This window comes from Acipenser ruthenus, chromosome 15 (assembly GCF_902713425.1).
Source record: "Acipenser ruthenus chromosome 15, fAciRut3.2 maternal haplotype, whole genome shotgun sequence".
NCBI classification, from domain to species: domain Eukaryota; kingdom Metazoa; phylum Chordata; class Actinopteri; order Acipenseriformes; family Acipenseridae; genus Acipenser; species Acipenser ruthenus.
In genome coordinates this window covers 21,098,445-21,118,928 of record NC_081203.1, presented here as the reverse complement: position 1 = coordinate 21,118,928, position 20,484 = coordinate 21,098,445, and the positions used below count along the sequence as shown (strand labels likewise).

General features: G+C 36.9%; 2 protein-coding genes across 4 annotated transcripts in view; one reads left to right on the top strand and one right to left on the bottom strand.

Annotated features, from left to right (window-relative positions):
- LOC117417960 (cysteine-rich motor neuron 1 protein-like) overlaps positions 1-15,759 on the top strand; it is a 35,950-nt gene extending 20,191 nt beyond the window's left edge. Inside the window, exons 6-15 of the mRNA XM_058987419.1 lie at positions 2,653-2,856; positions 3,494-3,622; positions 5,183-5,336; positions 5,954-6,075; positions 7,180-7,398; positions 8,096-8,314; positions 9,646-9,867; positions 11,003-11,122; positions 11,628-11,803; positions 12,406-15,759. Coding sequence (XP_058843402.1) covers positions 2,653-2,856; positions 3,494-3,622; positions 5,183-5,336; positions 5,954-6,075; positions 7,180-7,398; positions 8,096-8,314; positions 9,646-9,867; positions 11,003-11,122; positions 11,628-11,803; positions 12,406-12,540 — 1,700 coding nt within the window. The 3' untranslated portion in view covers positions 12,541-15,759. The remainder of the gene's footprint in view (positions 1-2,652; positions 2,857-3,493; positions 3,623-5,182; positions 5,337-5,953; positions 6,076-7,179; positions 7,399-8,095; positions 8,315-9,645; positions 9,868-11,002; positions 11,123-11,627; positions 11,804-12,405) is intronic.
- Positions 15,760-16,740: 981 nt separating this feature from the next.
- LOC117974001 (eIF-2-alpha kinase GCN2-like) overlaps positions 16,741-20,484 on the bottom strand; it is a 30,857-nt gene continuing 27,113 nt past the window's right edge. For 2 of the 3 annotated variants that reach the window (XM_058987416.1, XM_058987417.1), the window contains 4 exons: positions 19,457-19,525; positions 18,228-18,272; positions 17,661-17,779; positions 16,741-17,154 (listed from right to left, as the gene is read on the bottom strand). In XM_058987416.1, the coding sequence (XP_058843399.1) occupies positions 17,097-17,154; positions 17,661-17,779; positions 18,228-18,272; positions 19,457-19,525 (291 nt within the window). In that variant the 3' untranslated portion in view covers positions 16,741-17,096. The remainder of the gene's footprint in view (positions 17,155-17,660; positions 17,780-18,227; positions 18,273-19,456; positions 19,526-20,484) is intronic. The other variant, XM_058987418.1, reaches the window with a different exon arrangement.

Sequence of the window (20,484 nt, the reverse complement as noted above, 5' to 3'; positions counted from 1 at the left end):
AGTCACACAAACTGATGAGATTGAAGTTACTGTTTCTCTGATGAAATACAGCCTTCTAATAAGAAATATAAAGAACATTTGCCATTGTTGTACAGTAGTTACTCCAGTTTACTTGAATGTATTAAGACCGTTGTCAATTTGATCACATTACAAAGGAGTGCATGTTGGGAACAAAACTGCTTTAAATAGTTTTCTTCATTGTCCACAGTTTATAGATTATAGCATTGAAATTAGTATTTGAAGAGAAAGCAACTGCCATGATTATGCTTACTCTTATGTACATGGATGCGTTGACAGCTGGCCATTTCATCAATGGAGTGAAGTTAAGACCCAGGCCCATTTCAGGAACTGCTTTAAATAGCTTTGTTAAAGTAGAATCACATTACTATAATAGGCTTCAGTATTCATATTTTTTTCTGACAATTTCAATTGATTAGTGTTTGGCTTTCTAGGTAGTTTATATGAAAGAATTTCTACATTTTAGGGCAAACAAATGTATCTGGGACTGATTGGCAGTTGGCCTTTATTGGAATGTATACATTCCTTTTGTACAGCACAAATAAAGCCGTTTACAATCATTATAATTGCATTGTAGTAGTAATGCATTCATGTTGGAATCCAGATCAAATTGATTCAATCCGCTGCTGCGTGTGATCACCACAACGGCAGTAAAACAGATCCAGTGTGCACTGGCTTGTAGCTGCTTTTTTGGACTGGAGGAAGTAGCTTTGTTTTATTTTATTGCTTCTTGCCGGAGGGCTCTTATAGATTTCAGAACTCATGAGAAGTGAAACTCTTCTCTGAAGCCTGCCGTCTCTATAATCGGAGACATGTGTGTGACGTGATGACATCTGGCTTGGCTGTGTAGGACATTTGCTTTGATCATGCCCTTGGGTAGTGTTGATTTAGAATTTGGTGATTTTTCAAAATGCTTACAGGTATGGCGATAGAATTTCACTATCCTCCATCGTGACACCCATAAGGATCACATATTACGCAGGGCTAATCTGCATCCCAAAGTCCCCCGTAGACAATGTGGTGGCCAAATGGAACCCAACAGGAACTGCAAGGGATGCTTCCTGTCCTGATCAAATCAACAAAAGGGTTTATCCAACGGCAGGCATGCCTAGCCTATCGCCAACAGTCCCTGTAAAAAAAAAAAATAGTGCTGGAATATTATTTGAATAACCCAACCTTAGACAAAGCAAAATAATCCAAGGAAAAGAGAAGAAGCCTTAAGGCACCTTAATCTACAATCCACATGACCCTGAACAATTGGTCTATAGTGCAAAATACTTGAACTGACAAGAGAACCCCCAATAACTGGGACAGTACAAAAGCAAATTATCTCTGAACTGAGTGAATGTTGCTGCACTGCTCCCTTCAACATTCCACCTTGAGCTACAGATAACTGCTCGAAATAGACCTGGCAGAGGAGAAGCCACTTAGACCTTAATTAGACGGGTATCCTAATTACCTCCTGCTCTGTTCAATAAATAGAACATGCATGAAGTTATGCTAAGGGTGACAGTATTATAGTAATAGCTAATTATAAGAATCACTAAATCATTGATCAAAAGAATAATATTATTTGATCATTAAGTGTGGTCCAGTGGTTAAAGTCCAGGGCTTATAACCAGAAGGTCACCGGTTCAGATCCCACCACTGCCACTGACTGACTCACTGTGTGACCCTGAGCAAGTCGCTTAACTTCCTTGTGCTCCGTCCTTCAGATGAGATGTTAAATCAGTGTCCTACTGTAAGTGACTCTGCATATAATGCACAGTTCACTCTGTAAAGCACTTTGTGATGGTGGTCTACTATGAAAGGCGCTACAGGTGCTTCAAACAGCACCTGTAGAACTCCTCTGTTTGTATCCTGGGACACTATCACCCTTCATGTAAATGTGCTTTATTTTGCTCTTATCTGCCCCCTATTTTACTGCATTTAATCCTGTACTTCAGAATACTGTAATCTGCCAAGTGTTTAACCTGTAGTACTTTGTATTTAATCATATCCTGATGTAACTATCACTATTATCTGCTGTATTATTGAATTGTGGTTTGTCACACTTGTACTTTGCTTGAACAAAAGTTATTGTATTTCTTGCTCTTATTGTATTACTTGTATTGTAACACTTGAAATGTATTTGCTTACGATTGTAAGTCGCCCTGGATAAGGGCGTCTGCTAAGAAATAAATAATAATAATAATAATAATAATAAATAATAATAATAATAATAGATATTCTGTTATTATTATTATTACACAGTGTAACATGGTCTGTGTGGATACAGACATCTATTCATTAGCTTGTTTACAATGGCTAAGCAGCTGCACACTGTAGAACCACTCTTCTGTAGACTTTGGAGTGTATCATGAATCAAAGTGTGAATGTAGTGAGTACAAACTGTTTCAGATGGCTGTGTGAGTGGTTGTCCAAACTTGTCCAACCATGACTGCAGAACACTATTGTGATATTTTGGATAATGTGCTTTACCAGCAAACATTTCATTTAATAGCTATGAGCCAAAAGTGTTACCTGATAAATCTTCTACTGGCACAGAGCCCTCAAGTTAAACTGCATGCATTTGATTTGCTGTCTGTCTGCACTTGCTGTACTCTATATGATATGCGCTATTTTTCCTTTAAGATACAGGGTTGTTTTCTCTCGGGAGCAGTGGAGCGAGCTGCTGGGTAAACAACAAACTGAGGCACCATGAAGAGCAGTGGAAAGAGGATGACTGTACGTTCTGTCAGTGTGTTGATGGGGATCCTCACTGCACCGCCATGGCATGCAAACAGACCTGCCAAAACCCAGTCAAGATACACGGAGAGTGCTGCTCGTTCTGTGAAGGTGCACTGGATACCTTGTATTCTAACATGTGAAAGGTTACATTCACTAGGATGTATGTTTAAAAAAAATTAAGTTCGACCTCTCAGTAGGACAATATAATCAACCTTTTTAGATGCATAAAGTGTGTTTTGTTTCACAAATATTAAGCTCATGAGTTAAATTTTGATGGATCAAATAATGAAGTGTCTAAAAACAGACAACGGTGAATAGGATCCATTGTTTTTAAAGGCTACAAAATACCCAATAGTTCTTCATTCCAATAGGACTCCATTCCATAGCCATGCTGTCAATCACATTGTTAGCTTTGCCTCCCTGAACATGAAATGAGAGAAACTAACCTTAAAACAATGGACATCACCTACAGTCCTTCACTTAAGGAACAGGAATTACTAATGCAGTTTTATCTGATATTAATAGCATATTAAGATAAAGTGGACCTTAGCAAGCCTCTCCTCGCTTGTGGTGAAAGGTTTGTTGTATCACTGAGATTCATTATGTATGTATGTATGTATGTATGCATGTAGGCATGTACAGTATGTAGTTATCTGTGCGTATCCATGTGTTTATAGAATAACTTTGACATTTGTACTGCTTACTGCTTTATAGCTTCACACATCTTGCATATTGCTTATTTCAGAGCCTACGTATGAAACAGTTAGTCCAATTACCTGTCCGAAACTGGAGAACTGCACTCTTTCAGAGAAAGACTGTCCATACGGATTTATGCAAGATAAGAATGGATGCTTGCTATGTAAATGCTTAACAAGTAAGTGTTTTTTTAGAAATCTTTTTTAGCAAAAGTTACAAGAAATTATTTATTTCAGCAATTTTTTTGCAAAACTCCAAAAATGCTAATTCAAAAGTGTTCATACCCTAAGAAGGAAAATTTAAATGAATAGCTAGCTGAAGCACCTTTAGCAATACTAACCTCTTTTAAACGATTAGGATATTTGTCAATGAGCTTTTGGCATGATTCTTTAGTGATTTTTGACCATTCTTCAATGCAAAAATGTTCCAGTTCTTTCTTCAACTCATACCAAAGATTCTCAATCGGATTTAGATCTGGACTTTGACTAGGCCATTCCAGAACCTTGATTTTATTCTTTTTTAACCACTCTGAAGTAGATTTTGATGTGTGGTTTGGATCGTTGTTGTGTTGGAACGTCCAGTTGCGCTTTAAACCAAGTTTTACAGTGGGGGGTTTCAGATGATTGGCCAATATCTTTTGGTATGCTATGGAATATATTTTACCATGTATTGGAACTAAATGTCCTGTGCCATTAGAGCTTAATTGTAGTATTTGTTTCAATATTGTCAATACTGGGAAGCATTAAGCAAGTTGCTCATATTCAGATGTGCATAAATACTGACACCTTGTGGTTTAAATTGGTGGTTAAACTAATAAATTAATAAAAAAAAACAGTGCTCAATGGCAATACATATTTTTAACACAAGCTCAAAAAAGGACTGGCATGGTCATAAGTACTGATACAGTTCAGGATATCTTATTATCATTTAAGACTTTTGAGCGAATCTTATTGCAATATCTGCAGCCATTACATGTCATGGTAGCTTCTGCACTGCAGTCTGGCCAAACATGATGGGCATGACTCGCTTCCGTTATACAGATTTCCTGTAGAAAAACAATGCATTTATACATTGAAAAAGAAAAGGTGTCTATTTTCTAATTTACAATATACAGTTGTTAATACATTAAAACAGAAAATCCACTTCAAATGGTTTCGTGCTTTTTAACGTAGGTGTTTAAAAATCTGTCAACTACCTCTGAGGCCAGAAAGGTCCCATTATGTCTAAAACCAGATTATTGAAATCTCCTGCCCCCTGCTCACCCCTCCTGTTTGTAATATGGCTGAAACAGATCACAACACATGTGGCACTTACTGTATGCATCCTATTCATCTGGATGCCATAAGAGCTAAGAATGTGAGTCCAAAATCCTAGAGCCATGCTGAATTTCTGTCCTCAGTAGCTAGTTTGCATTTGTCGGGCAAATCCTGCACTTGGGGACTTGAAGAGCTGGAGCGCACTCTAACAGCTGGGGATCCATGAGCTGATCAGCTGGAGGCCATGATAGAGAGAGAAGCTGCAAGCAGAATCTGAGGAGTGTGTGGTGCCTGCATTATCACAAGGCAATAGACTTTATGGAGTCTGTTTTTGAAGAAGTCCTTGGCAGTGATAAATGTGACTTTCTTGTTGTCAATCTGGACTGTGCCACATAGTGTTCACATACTCTTCATTAGATATATAGCAATAGCTAGAGGGTAACAAATGCATTTTTGATTCTATTAATGCTTTCTTGTTTCAGATGAATCTTGTCCAGATCTGGACACGTACTGCTCACTCCAGTGTCCCTTTGGTTACGAGACGGATGATTATGGCTGTCCTGTATGTGAATGTACTTCTCAGATACCTAAATGTCGTCCGATGTCCTGCAGTAAGACCTGTCCATATGGATATGTGTAAGTCTGATTAGGACACACACAAATATCAAAGTCAGTACAAAGAATGTTAAAGATCTTTCACTAACATCGACAAATATATTGGCCTGCAAACCACCCTTCAGCTTCGATTGTATTAGTCAGAATTGTATAAGTTATAATACATTGAAACCGTGAATTGTGAAGGCTGCCACCAGGCAGTGTCTGGAAACCTCATACAACAATATATACACAATATATACAACAATATATACATGAACCACATCTGTGGAAAAGGACCCTCCCACCCTTTAGTACTGGCCATGTCATACTGTTTTTATAAGAATTTACATTCATATTCTGTATTGATTTTGTGTTGCATTTTTACATAAAAAAATTAAATGTCCCTTAAACGGCTAGTACTAACCCAGAAATGCAACTGCATGGATCTATTCATTTGCTGCAGGTAATGCAAATAACTGGGAACTAAGCATTTCAGTCTTCAAAAAAGATATAGTATCAGCTGATCCTTTTTATACGTTGCCCTTTTTGTGCAGTAGATTCGCATCTCTGTACATTGATCTCGTTATTCTAACCTGCACTATAATATGTTTGGTGAGGTTTAACAGATCTGATCTTGTGCTGTTCTTTTGACACAGGAGAAACAAACATGGCTGTGAGATGTGTCGCTGTGTGAAATGCCCTCCTTTTACTTGTGATAAGGAATGCCGGGAGGGTTATCAGCAGAATAAGAAAGGGTGCTCCATCTGTCTGTGCAAAGGTACAATTCATGCATGTTTTACAGGGTGAAATAAGTAAATGGCACCTACCTTAAAGCAATCGCTCCATTTTATAGCTCTAATGTTGAGAATCTTTTTCAAACTTTTAGGGAAAGACCCCTTGGGTTTGATGATAAAGAAAAGCAACAACAAAAGAAACATGGGTCACTGTTTATTTTTGTAGTTAATTTTTCCACCTTTCTTGCATGTAAGAACAAATACAAAAATAAGATGTTGATTTTAGTTTGAACCTCAGTCCTAATTCATTTCATTAGTTTAGAGAAGTGACGATCATATCGTTTTAGTTTGAGGTGTAGACTTTTTTAAATATGGTACCGGTTGTAGAACTACATATTTATATTAAAGTCTAAGACAAATCGTTACTTTCTTGCTGGTTGATCGTCTACCGTAGATTTAATTGTGATCAATTTTATATTTAATTCATGCAGTATTTATACTTGAGACCCTTTTTTATAGTGCAATAACTAACTCCTCACGTTTCAATGAGATTGAACGACAGATTGACGTCAGAGCAGAACTCAACAAACTGCACGACTTTAACGTCTTGGTGAATTACATACTTACTCAGATTTGCAGTTGTTGTTCCACCATAGCAGCATCTTTCCCTGCAGTTTTGCTACAGGCCATGTTTTATGAACTACTCGGAAGTACATTCGCTTTGAAAGCTCTCTGAAGATACAACACTGCACTATAGAACATACCACCTCAATCAGATTGTTAAGATTGCTTTGTAAAAATAATATTTAAGCATAAATCAAGTAATGACTCCAATCTTAAACATTACGGACTGCGTTTATACAATTTAAGAGGCTAAACAACACAAAAAAAGTCTTCGATATTGCTTTGTATTTTATTATTTAGTTTAGATAGACAAGGAGATACCTTTAATTGGACTAACTAAACAATAATTAATCACAAGCTTTCAAGACCTCAAAGGTCTCTTCAGGTGAAAGTATAAAAGAGAAATTGATGTTTACATTCAAAGGTAGAACTAACAATAATTTAGTTTGAAGCCATTGTGAAAGACAATACAGTACACTGTAATACAATGAAATACTTCTAGTTAACAGCATATTTTTCTACAGAGACCAAACATGTTCCAAGCACTTCACTTCCTGCTCCCAAAGCCAACTACTGTGTCACAGCTACTGGTGATGGTTATGAGGAGGGGGAGAGCTGGCATGACGGCTGTCGGGATTGTTTCTGTCAGGCTGCTCGGGAGATGTGTGTGTTGATTACATGCCCTGTTCCAAGCTGTTTACATCCTGTGGTCCGAACAGGCCAGTGCTGCCCGAGCTGTGAAGGCAAGTGCAGCTTTTATGTAGCACCCCTGTGAGGGGAGCTGAGTCTTATTCAGTCCTGGGTATTGTAACATTTTAATCTCATTAGGCTCCAAAGGAAGGCAGTATGCTAGTTTGAAAGTAAATATATTCATCACGTTACCAAGTATTTTCAGCATTTTTCACTCTGTAGGCAAATTCTTTTCCACCTGAGGTTGTACTGTAACAAGGTACCCAGTTTACCCAAGCCAAGATTAGTGTAATCATATCTTATTAATATATTTATTTTTGTGCCAGTTTGCACAATTGTTAAAATGAAACAATTATGAGTATGGTCAGACAAAAGGTCAAAGGTTAAAATATATGGTTGAGCAACTTTTGTGAGTTTTTTTCTTTTAACGCAACTCTTGACATGTGAAGCATGAACTTTCTCTTTGCTAATTGTGATTTTAAGTAAGCAGGGGGTCAACAGGGTTCAACGATCAGTGTAATGCCTCATGTGATTATTATTTTAATATAAGGTTGGTACTGTATAAGCCTGGATACCAGGCATAGCTTCGTTGTGATCCTCTCACTACAGAACAGGATGGTTGGGATCAGTCTGGCGAGGAAAAGACAACATCCAACTCGTGCAGGGAAGAAATGTCAGATAAAGTTTGTATAGAAAAAATGTTAACTGTTGAGTGGCTACCGCTGCTGAATAACAGTATTTGTTTTCCAGATGAATCTGGCAGTGGACAGCAGCCTGATGCAGTTGATCTTGCTGTGTGCAAAGCCCCAGGAGGAGAATTCTATGTGGAAGGAGAGACGTGGCAGCTTGATGAGTGCACCTACTGTACCTGCAGGAAGGGCCGTGTTCTGTGTGACACCGAGGTCTGCCCTCCCGTTCTCTGCCAAACGCCTGTCAAAAGCATGGATACATGCTGCAACACTTGCCCAGGTATGCAGTGCTACGTTTTATATAGAGGTTACATTTTTGGCTTCCTGGAACATGGCAGTTTTTGTGCAGAAAAAGTTTTCAAGCATGTGGTATTTACATTATAATTGAACACTTCTGCATGTACATAATGTATGACAGTCAGAAATCTTTCTCCTTCGAGACATGGCGTCAAACTGGTGTGTATCAGCTGTGACTCCTGTACCTGCTTCCAGCAGCAACACTTCATTACAAGCTCTGTACAAAAAAAACGTTTATGAATGAGACAAGGCCAATTAGCCCATCTAAGCTCACTCGGTCCGTTAGGTGATTGATCTCAGAACTTTGTGTCCAGCATGTTACACTTTCCATTTGTTGACGTTGAATTTCATTTACCATGTTTCTGCCCAGTTCTAAATGTGGTCTAACCCTTTATGGATTTCCTGGGTGGCTGTAAAAGTGTCTGCGTCTGCAAATTTGACTAGTTTGCTAACTATCCGCCCATCTAAGTCATTGGTTTAGGAAAGAAGCATGAGTGGTCCAAGGACAGAGCTCCAATTAAAGTTTTCCCCTCTTACAAGTCCTCTCCTGGTGCCTGTGTTTTAACCAGTTTGGTATCCACGTGCATGCACTACCTTGTATTTCCACGGATTGCAGCTTGAGGATTAGCCTTTCATGTGGCACTTTGTCAAAGATTTTTTAGAAGTCCAAGTAGATTATGTCATAGGCTTTTTTTGTGTCCATAGTTGCAGTGGCTTCTTCGTTGAGGTCTATGATTTGTCAGGCAGGAGCGCCCTTTTCTGAATCTGTGTTCGCTGTCTCTGTGATGATGCTGTTGCTGTATAGATACTGCTCTAGTTTCTCTCAGACACTTGATTCCATGATTTTACATGTTATGAAGGTGAGACTGATGGGTCTGAAGTTTCCTGGTTCCGCCTTGTCTCCCTTTTTAAATATGGGTATTATATTTGCAATGTGCCAGCAGCGCTATATAATGTATTTGATATCTGTAGAAATATTACTGTATGTTTTGGCATGAAAAAGAAGAAATAATGGAGTTGCTGTATGCAGTGGTTCTATGATGCACTATGGGCAAGATTGAGTATGACATAAACCCTACAAAGAGAAAACAGTCCCAATATTCATGTATTTTTAGAGTCAATCAATTATATTGGTTTTAAAAGGACGTTTTGTTTATTATTTTTAACTAAATTAACTATGTCTTCGACCAGCTGCATCTGTTGTATTTCTCAATGATTGCCATTAGATGTAGTCAAACAAACTGAATGGGATGATCTGTGATTTCATAGGCTGACAAATCATAATCCTCAACCCAACTTTATCTATCTCCCCAGATGACCATCTTAAACCACTTTTACCTGTAAACAGCAGTCAGCCTGAGTACTGTATATCCAGCGAAGGAGAGATTCTTTTGGCTGGAGAATCTTGGAAAGCTAATCCCTGCACAAGCTGCACATGCAGTAATGGAACCATCCAGTGCTTCTCTCAAAGCTGCCCTCCTGCTTTTTGCAGAGTTCCTGTCTTGCGGAAAGGGCAATGTTGCCCATATTGCTTAGGTAATGTTTAATGAAAAATGGCAACGATGACTTCGTGTCTGGCAGTGTCAGTGATTTTAATATGATAACTTCCTAAAGAATATATAAACAGGTCATCTGAGCAAATCAGATTCCAAGTATAACAGTCATTATTCTACAGTAGATGCCTTCTAAAGGCTGAAAAGACTTTAGAATCTTGAAACTCACTTTAAAAGCTAAAGCAGTCCAATCCAGAATAAAAACTAAAAACATTTTTAAAATGTCCTTGTATATCCTCTGCACAAGTTATCTGGACAGGGGGATAATTAGTAAGCTTGTGATAGGGGGGCTGTCTGATCCGAACAAAGATAGGGGGGCTGTCTGATCCGTATGCAGAAATTGTTAATAAATGTAAAAGAGCTGTATCTAAATGTCGTACAGAGCTGGAACAGAGTGACCAGACAATGTGAGTGTGAGCTCGTATTCTCCCCTTTTGTTTTTAGGCACAAAGATTTCCCATAATACTTACAATGCTGTCAGAAATTATGGAGACATTTCATTCAGATTTTTATTGTTTTATTCCTGCAAAAGCACATTACATTGAAGTACCTGAAGTACTGCTAGGAAGCTCTTGCTTTATTTATTCTATTGATATAACAGCTCAGTTTACTCCACAATCAGTATCTTGCTGTCAGCACTTATTACAACTTGGTATCTAATGTATATTTGATCATACTTCAGTATCAAGCGCAGTCTGTTGTTCTGGATGTTTTCATTTAAGTTTTATAATTTTGTGCTTGCCATCACATCCTGGTTACTTTTTAAAACATGTAAGTACCCCTGTGACTTTGGATGAGCTCATAGAATCACGTCTGACCTTCAGGTACATCTGCTACACCGGGGTGTTCGTGGATTCAGGAAGTGTTGCAGGGGGGCGGTTAATGGTTATACTCTGGTGTGCCAGATATAATCAGAGGTTAGATGTGATTCTGAGAGCTATATTGAGGCCACAGTGGTACTCTGAACACTGAGGTTTAAAAAGTCACCAGAATGCTATGATTGAAACTGAAAATCATACAAAGTGAATCTAACCAGCACAGAGAATACCTATAAGATATTTCATAAACATACCAAGTTGCTTTTTATTTTAACGGATTCCTTTTTTCCTTCTGTAAAGATGGCACAAAGGTCTTGCCAACGTTGCTGTCAACTCTTACCCCCTCTGTGAAAACCTATCCAGAGGACACTGAACAATGGTTGTCCACAACTGAAGTTCCACACATTATTTCAATTACAGGTAAAGTGTCAGTCAACAGTTTAGAAGATCAAAGGTATTTTAGCTGTATAATCCAGGGCCCTTCAGTTTGACAAGTTTTTCCACACCTGCAGTGACAAACCTATTTGCTAAAATTTCTATTGCAAAAAAGTTTCTTTATAAAAGCTTGTATTTTAAAAATAAATAAAAACGTTCAATAATGAGTAGCCAATTCAAATGTATTTAGAGGTCTCATCAAGAGAGATTTTAACAAAAGCAAATTCATATGTGTTCTGTGGTGTTAATATTTAAAATCGTTTGATTACAATAAGGCATTCTTACTCTTAGCTCTCATCTACCATGTAATTCACATTGATAACAGATGATCTATGCTCACTCTATGAAGTGTTTTTTGGAAATGCATAGAATGAAAGTATTATAAAACATAACACAACAGGAAGTGTGTAGTGCTGTGTAACTGCATCTGAGGAATCTGATGGGGATTCATTTGAAATGAAATAGTGTCTTCTTGTATACTTCATTTCAGAAGGAAAAATTCAAAATGAAGATTACCCAAGCCAGACGGAGGTTGCATTGATATACCAATCTGCAGCCTGGATTCTAGCCGGTATATTGCTGACTACTGTCATATTCCTCATAGCTGCTCTTGTAATAAACAAGAAGAAATGGGTACAAATGCCTTGCTACAGTGCACCCAAAAAGGTAAGAAATACATTAACGCCTTAGTAACACACAGCACTTTAGAACATATAACACCATGTGAATGACATGTTTACAGTGCCTCACACCACAAGTACAAATGCATCAGAGAGCAATCAGCAAAGGAAATCGCCCTATGCCAACAGATACCACGTAAAGGTAACATTAAAAGGAAGGCAGGACACTACGAACAATGCATAGAGATACACCGAACATAAATACATTAATCAAGCTAAGACACCTCCTGACAAACCGACCTGAGCTTTCAGTAAAATTAAGTGGTCCAGAGTCTTGAAAACAACATTTTAAATGTAATGTAATATAAGGTCATTGAATTAGGAATATGGATACTGACATTTTCATCCAATTGGAAACAGAAACCCGAAAATTAGAATAATGTGTTTGACACCGATTCTTTACGACAGGTTTATTATAATAAATTATCCCTAATATAATAATGACTGTGTATTAGAAAATATAAAAAATGGTATGTAACGTATAAATACATCATAATATTTTGTTCACTGTATCATTAGATACATTTTTTTTACATTGAAATTACTTTGTATGTGTCTCTTTATGGCTTTTTTTTTTTTTTTTTTTAGACCGTAATTTTGAAAAAACATGTGAACAAAAACTCTGTCGTATATATGGAGCCTTCAAAGGAGAATGCATTTCGAAATGTCAGGAATGAATGCAGAGTAAATGTGCCCACAGAAGCAAGTTCAAATCAGCAATGAAAGACACAGCGATCAAGCAGAAAAACAGCAGCAGCAGCAAAGCCGGCTGCTGGGATAGAAACACACACGGGGGCCTGGGATTTGGGTTTCATTTTACAGCCCATAAAATGGACATTCATTGAATGGATATTGCAATGCAAAACTAAGTACATCTGCAATCTTATCTTGTGATCTTTTATATATAAATTTACTAAAGCTTTAAATAACCTCAACTAAGGCAAACCCTGTGTGCAACAGTATGAATTGAAAATGTGATATTCCTCAACCATTCCCACACAGCCAAATCCAGTACGCAGTCGGCACTCACATATCCGACCCTATAATTTCTGACATCAGTGATGGTTGTGACTCATATCTGATTATTTCATTTTGGCCCGTTCCAACTCTTGTCCGTTTTTCAGGGAACACAAAAAAGGTACAATGTCAAAAATACATAGCTGAAAGGACTGTGTTTGTAAAATAAGTAGGCTTCCATTTAGATGTACTGTAGTTGGTTTTGTTAGTACAGTACTATTTTCAACGTATGATTCTGAAAATATCACTTGCCAAAACAGACGACACGTGGGCTGTAATACAGTACGTACTTTTAAATCCGGTTTCCAGTAAACGACCGTTAACGACAGCAAAATGAAATCAAAATGTTACCCATGCACAGAACTGCGTAAAACATAAAAGGCAATGCAATTTAGCAATAGATTTTTAAAAAAAAGTTTCCAGAAAGTCAGTATTCAAAATCAGTAATATAGTGCTCGATATGGCCCTAATGTTACAGTTCAACAGTTGTGAAAATGCACAAAAGCAACTAAAGATTACTGATTAAAAAAATAAAATAAAATAAAATACATCACAGTATCAAACTGGTTAATGATTAACTGTTTTACATTACAATAGCTGGTCTCGTTTGCTTTATTTTTGCTGCATTTTCGTCAGGTTAAACTGCATGAAGCGCTGTGTAACTGCACAATAAAGACAGACTGATTTGCACATGCAAGAAAAAAATGCAGACTGACGGATAGTCAAATAAATAGTAACATTGAAGAGATGGGCTTGTATCAGAAAAATGGCGAGTGTGAAATCACGAGTGACAGGTAAGTGCATTAATTTGTTATATATAAAATGGGAATTGATTTGTTTCTTAATACAAGGACAGTAAAACGCGTACCTGAGTGTCGTATATCCGAGTGCTCACTGTGTAACAGTACAATGCTTACACAAATAAACGTACGTCATTGTTTATACTGCATCTGCATTGCCTTTTCGCATTGTTTTAATGGAAAGGAGATTCAGAACACCTTTTACTCAACTGTATTTATTTGACAGCAAAACAGCACAGAACTGTTAAAGTCTTACTTAAAATGCTTAAATTCAATGACAAATGCTGAAAGACATCAGAAAGGCTTCTTGTAGCAATGCTTGTCATTGAATGAGTTTCTTTTAGTATTTCCAAATTCAGTACTATTGGGTGTTTAATAGTTATGGATGCTAAAGTATTACTTACCTGTTCCTCAAATGTCATGCATTCTCTCTACCCATATTTGGAGCATTTTAACATTATAGCTACTGCAATGAGTTTTGAACGCTTTCAAAAGCATTCAGCTACCCTAATCTAAAGAATTTACCAGCAGCATGCAGCAGACCGTGTATATGCTTGCCTCCTTACTAATGGGTTTTTAACAAGAGCTCAAAAAGAGAAGCACGTTTTATTTAACACAAATTCTGCATTACCTGGTCACTAATTTTGTATGAAGTAAACTACAGAGGACAAAAAAAAAAAAAAATGGCGGCAAACACTTAGCAGCGTTACAGTTCTTAAAACATACTTTATCAGGTTAAATTGTATGTACATGAATTCTACTGGTAAAAGCTGGGAGTGAGGTAGCTTTGATTACACCTCATGTGTATTGCAGCAGCTGTGGAATTTTGGCACAGTAGTTCTATAGAGGGTTAAGCCTCTCTCACAATCACAGGGCTCCCTCTATGTCGCTACCTGACTTGTACATCAAAAAAAAAACATGAGACATTGAAAACAGTGGTATTAATGGAGGGTCCTTATGCAGGAAAATATAGGACTTTTACCATTTACTGTCAACATGGCCTAGTGAATAAACCAAATGAGTGAATTATGAAATGTATGTTTTTTAAAAAAACGTTTTTCAAAAGGGCCATCGGTACAACAAAAAAGATGGGCACCAGAGAAGGTTTTTAAGCATCTTTAACAAGACAAAATGAGGACAACTGTTTCAGCTGGAAGTCTAAATCACTTCTATTTTTAGGGCACATTAGGTAAGTAAATTGTAGACACACCAGCATATGGTCCCTATTTTTAAAAGCCTAACACTAGCAGGTTGATGATCTCTGCGGATATAGGTTCTGCTGATTTTAAAAATGAGAATTGTATATTTCTGTGGTTCATTGCGACAAGCTGCTTCTACCACATGCATGTTTCACAAAACGGTTACATCATTTAAATGATTTGTTTGTAAAAAATACTTAATATATAAAAAAAATATATAACAGTACAGAGCAATGCAGAGTTTCTTAAATTATAGGAGAGCTGTGAAAGATGGGTGCCATATTATTGACAGCTGGAGCAAAGGTGCAGTAGTTGCATATTTGGTTTTATATAAAAGCACTACTGTTCTGATGAGCTTGTTTTACTACATGTAAAATACATTACAAAATTATTGCGGATTGTTCAAACAAACTATTGTTATTCTATTATTATTATATGGTTTACATATAAAGAGATTTTTATTTTGGGGTATCTTATTTTTTGGACAGTGTGCTTGTATACTAATAACATAGAGTTAACTTGCTGTGATGATGATATTCAAGAATATTACTAATCTTAACTTTAAGTGTTTTCTAAGGCATGGGGAGAAAAGCTACATGTTAAATGCTTTTGCAAATGCTTGTAACCAAGTGTAAAAATAAGCATATCAAATTAGATGAAAGAGAGTTCCTTATTTATTTTTTCACATAGCTTTATTTATTATTAATAAAACTAGTTTTAAAAGCTAATTAGAGTGGTCAGCAGGTAATGAGCGGAAAGCTCAATGGAGCCACACCTGCTGTACGTTTTTAGTTGCGTTAACCTTTTTTTTTCTTTGCCTACTTTACTCTTCAGAACATGTAAAGTTGCTTATTTATTTTCCCAACAGCAAATGTTTGATTTGTAAAACATTTTTCCTTGAAAAATAAATACATTTGTGATCAAAATCGTTGTTGCCTTGAAGAATGTGTATATTCTGTGAATTGTTTCATTCTCAAATGTGTACAGTAATAAAGCAAATGCATTTAGCAATGTTTACTGTACTATCCCTTTCAGGTCCCACCTTATCTTGTTGCTGTATGTTAACGTATGCCGGAAGAAATCGTGATGGAACCTCACAGAACTCCCAGGTCCCAGTCTGAGGTGGTGTATAAATATGTAAAAATAATTTAGGACTGAAAGGGTTAAATACCCCTCGTTTGAAAACTGAGCGGGCTCTTATTTGAGACTTGTTTTGAAAGAGCCTTTTTTCCGGTCCATGTGTGGCAAATTGCCCAGGTTAGCTTGGCTGTTAATGAAGAGCAGAGGAAGCTCTCTGCACCACACTGTTGAACAGCCATAGGCAATGCCATTGTCAGTATAGCACTAATAGGTATAATTCAATGCTAAACTTTCACAGGCCCCACATTGCACAAATCTTGGATGACAAACTAACATGTCTCAGCATCTTCTCAGGGGTTTGAGATGTTCGCAGATGTTTATTCACTATATAGGGTTCAAATGTGCAGTTCTGAATAAACACATTTGAAATCATGACACCTGGTACAAGTTCAAGGAAGTTCTCATTTTGATTGCCTTGTCTTCCAGGAAGTCTGTTACTGCTTTACTTCCTTGGTCAATTCCCCCCTCCAGTGCCTTCGAGGTCAAAGCATGACAGTCATCAGGGGAAACAGCTGATTGGTTACTGACAGGCAAGAAGGTGCTCAAGAGGTGCGGACAGTTTCACCCTAGTGTAGGGCCACATGTCATGCTTTTGTTAGCTGCAATTACTTTACTTCCGCCTATAAACTGTAAAGAATTCAAATCCAAAAGCTTGCTACAGCCTATGGACATCCACAAACATCAGTGACTTTAAATTTAGTGCCGTTGGACCAACAACCTAAATAAAAAAAAATAATAATATCCAATAAAAAAAAAACTAAGAATACTTTATGTAAGCAGACCACATTTTGTTTGTATTCTTTTTTTAATAGTTTTTTTTTTTATATAAAAACAACTGAAAAATACATCTCATTATTATCCTGGTTCAACAAGAGAAGTTTATGTTCACACAGCCTCTTTGCAGCCATGTAAGCAATATTCTTTAATAAAAAGATTATAACCATGAATATTTATTTTATAACCATGACCCATCAAATGTTTTTACACATCTCCTTCTTATGCAATCTACAGTATGCAGGTGTGTGTTTAACATTTTAAACAGATGTATAACATGAAGAAAATACAGAAGGCAGAAGAAAACACTAAGGATTTTGCTCTTCGTGAAAATCTGTTTTGTTAAAGCTTAAAAGAGAACCTTGTAGTAATCATCTTTATAGCTGTACAAAACCAGCACAGCCACCCTAAAAACAAAGAAATATACATGTCAGTGCTGTTGGGTGTCCACACTACCAGCTCATGTTCATAGAGAACACACCTAAATAAATCATACTTTCAACTAAAATCACCAGAGCCAGGAGAGGTCACCTCTCACTGGCAAATTGCAAATGTGGGACTAATACTTAAGAACAGGGAATACAGCTGAACTGGGAAATCAGAAGCTGGATTGAGTCATGTATATGGTTACCTTGAATTCTCCACGGATTTCATTAAGGATTTTTCTTTCATGCAGTCTTTGCCAAGTTCAAATATATACTTTTCCTAATACATTCAAGAGGGTTGTCAAACAGCAATATACTTTTCTGAATCAATGCTGGTTATCTCCTACTGTAAGTTGTTACTACTGGAGACAGCCAACACAGACTGAGAAGAGCCATAATGAAAGTGATTTAGTGGCTTAACTCCTGGACCAAATAAAAAAAAAAAATACAAAGAAAGATAGATAGATAGATAGAGAATAAATTGTTACCTCTTAACTATTTTGAACTGGTGAATTTCTTCACAGATTGATTTTAAATATCGTTGCTTTGGCAGTCGAGAGAGCAACTGTTTCACACTTGCATAAAACAGTTGCTCATCCCCATCATACTAAAACAAATATAAAAATGAATCAATGTTAAACTTATTCACTCTGCTCTTTTTATTACAAATGTTGCGACAGGCTCTTTAAAATATATCACTGTGTTTTATATTAATTTCACCATATCAAATTCATCACACAGTAATATCAACTTGGTTATGGGTCATTGGCGTAACTTTGGTTTCAAAAGTGGGGGGGGGCAGTTTCTGTAGCTGATGCATGCATAAAGATTATTGTATCTGAAATAATGAAAGTGAGGAGGACATGTCCCCGGTGTAAATTACGCCTATGTTATGGGTTACATACAGTACAATGGGGTATGTGTTTTATCTGTTCTGAATTAAACACCCTCATACTGAGCCACATGTGGTTTACACAATATACACTGGCTTGACTTAATACTGTAAAGTATGTATAAATACAATTTATATATTTTTAAACATTGGTATTGCTCACCTCAAGTGTCAAGAAGTGTATTAACATTTCCTTGGGCAAGTCAATCTGTAAAAACAAACAAACAAACTAGATGTTATATTCAACTCATTTTAAAGCACACAAAGGGTGCAGTCTTATTATAATATAATTCTTGAGATATGATAGTTTCACACAAGTGTGGTAGTATGGCACGGTAGCTATACAGTATACAGTCAAAGGAAAGGGCACAGTTACATTTTGCAGAACACTAAAAAAGCTGTTATCTCAAATGGTTTATTGTGAATTGGTGAAGTGTTGGTAGGAGACTTATAAAAACATCAATTGGATTCCGTTGACACTGCTGAATGATCACACCAGATCAAATGAAAGGTGCAAGTCACATTTTCATGTTTTTAATAATTATGCAGAATCATTTCAACATTTGGTTGTAGAGGTACAACAGTCAATACCATGCAAGCCAAGGAAAGTTCCAGTAATGCATCTTTAAGGGAGAAGTGAGAAGAAATATGAGGATATTTATTCAGAGCCCTTACTGGTTACAACAGAACAAGCTGCACGGCTGACTGAATAAAAAAGCATAGCTGTCCATGCAACGCTTGTTAATACATTAGCAATCATTATCCAGCAAACAGAATTCTGAAAATCACAGGAAATGTAATATCTGTAAACATGACCAGTAAAATACAGCACATCTTCAACAAGCTCACATTTCCGATCCAGCACACAAGCGTACTGTGCTACAGGTTTATAACATGCAACCTGCTTTGGAATTCTAGATTTTACTTTGTAGCTCTTTTAATTGTCAGTATGGTTTAAAAGCACACATGCATCAAACATTCTTAGCACAGATGTATACAGATACTATATTATGTTTTTCCATACATGGATATACAGAAAATAAAGAAAACTATTTGTTTTCTTTGTAACTGGATAATGACTGCGAGACTCGTGGGCAACCTTCTCTCTGTAACTAGTCCATATTGCTAATAAATATCATATGTTGATTTATCAAGAAAAAAAGAATGCTGAAGCATCCAAAGACTAAAGCAATGAACAATACATAGCAAGTCAGATTTCTTATTTCACTAATTCCTGTATTTTCACCTCTGTCTGAGTCAACTCTCCCCAGGACTATTGGCCTGATGGGGGGGGGGGGGGGGGGGGGGGGTGCCAAATTTGAACATTATAAATATTAACAAAATATGTAAAACCTGACATTTTGTCTATGAAATAAATAAATAAATACTTACTGCTAACACTTCAATGTCATTATATTTGTTTTGAAAATTACTGGCCATATTCTGCAGTCTTGATTGTATCTAAAAAAAATAAAATAAATAATTGTTACAATGTTTCAAAACAACAAAAAATAAATCGCGCAGGTGAGATTGTAGCACCTTGAGCCGCGGTACACATTGGTGCAGCTGGGGCATCATCATAGAGGCACGGGAGCCTTCCATTCAGACAGTGGAAGGGAATTCTCCTTCCTACAATACATAGCAATTCCAGAGGGCATCGCATTTACATCACGGTAGTTGGAATCTCCCAAATTTTGAGAAAAATAGGTCACTTTGAGTGTTTAAAAATAGGAATATGCATTCGTCTAAAATACAAATGCATATCCAGAAAATGGAAAATACAATATGATATACACTGCTGTGCAAAAGTCTTAGATATGTTGCATTTTTACTCAAAGCCTCCACTAGTGTTTTCTACTACTATAACAACCTTGACTTGCATAAAGAAGGAAAAACATTGAGTGAAATAGCTCGCATCACTTGATTTTCAAGGTGTGGTATCCGAAGCATAATCAACAAGTACAGAGAAACATCATCTGTAATTGACAAACCCAGGACAGGAAGACCCAAAAAGCTGTCTAACAAGGACGAGTAATACTTGAAGATAATATCCTTAAGGAATAGAAAGACGACAAGCGTTGAGTTGACAACAGAACTGGCAGAAGGCACAGGTGTCGTTGTCCATCAAATCAACAGTACGAAGGTCACTCTTGAAATCAGGACTTAAAGGATGTGTTGCAGTAAGAATACCTCTGTTAAGAAAGGGGAACAAGACTAAAAGGCTAAAATATGCACAAGAACACAGAAATTGGACTGTGAAACAATGGTCAAAGGTGCTTTTGACTGTTGATGGAAAGTTCCAGTAATGCGTCTTTAAGGGAGAAGTGAGAAGAAATATGAGGATATTTATTCAGAGCCCTTACTGGTTACAACAGAACTGTTCCATGTCAAGCACCCAAATGGGTGTTGTAAGAAAAGGC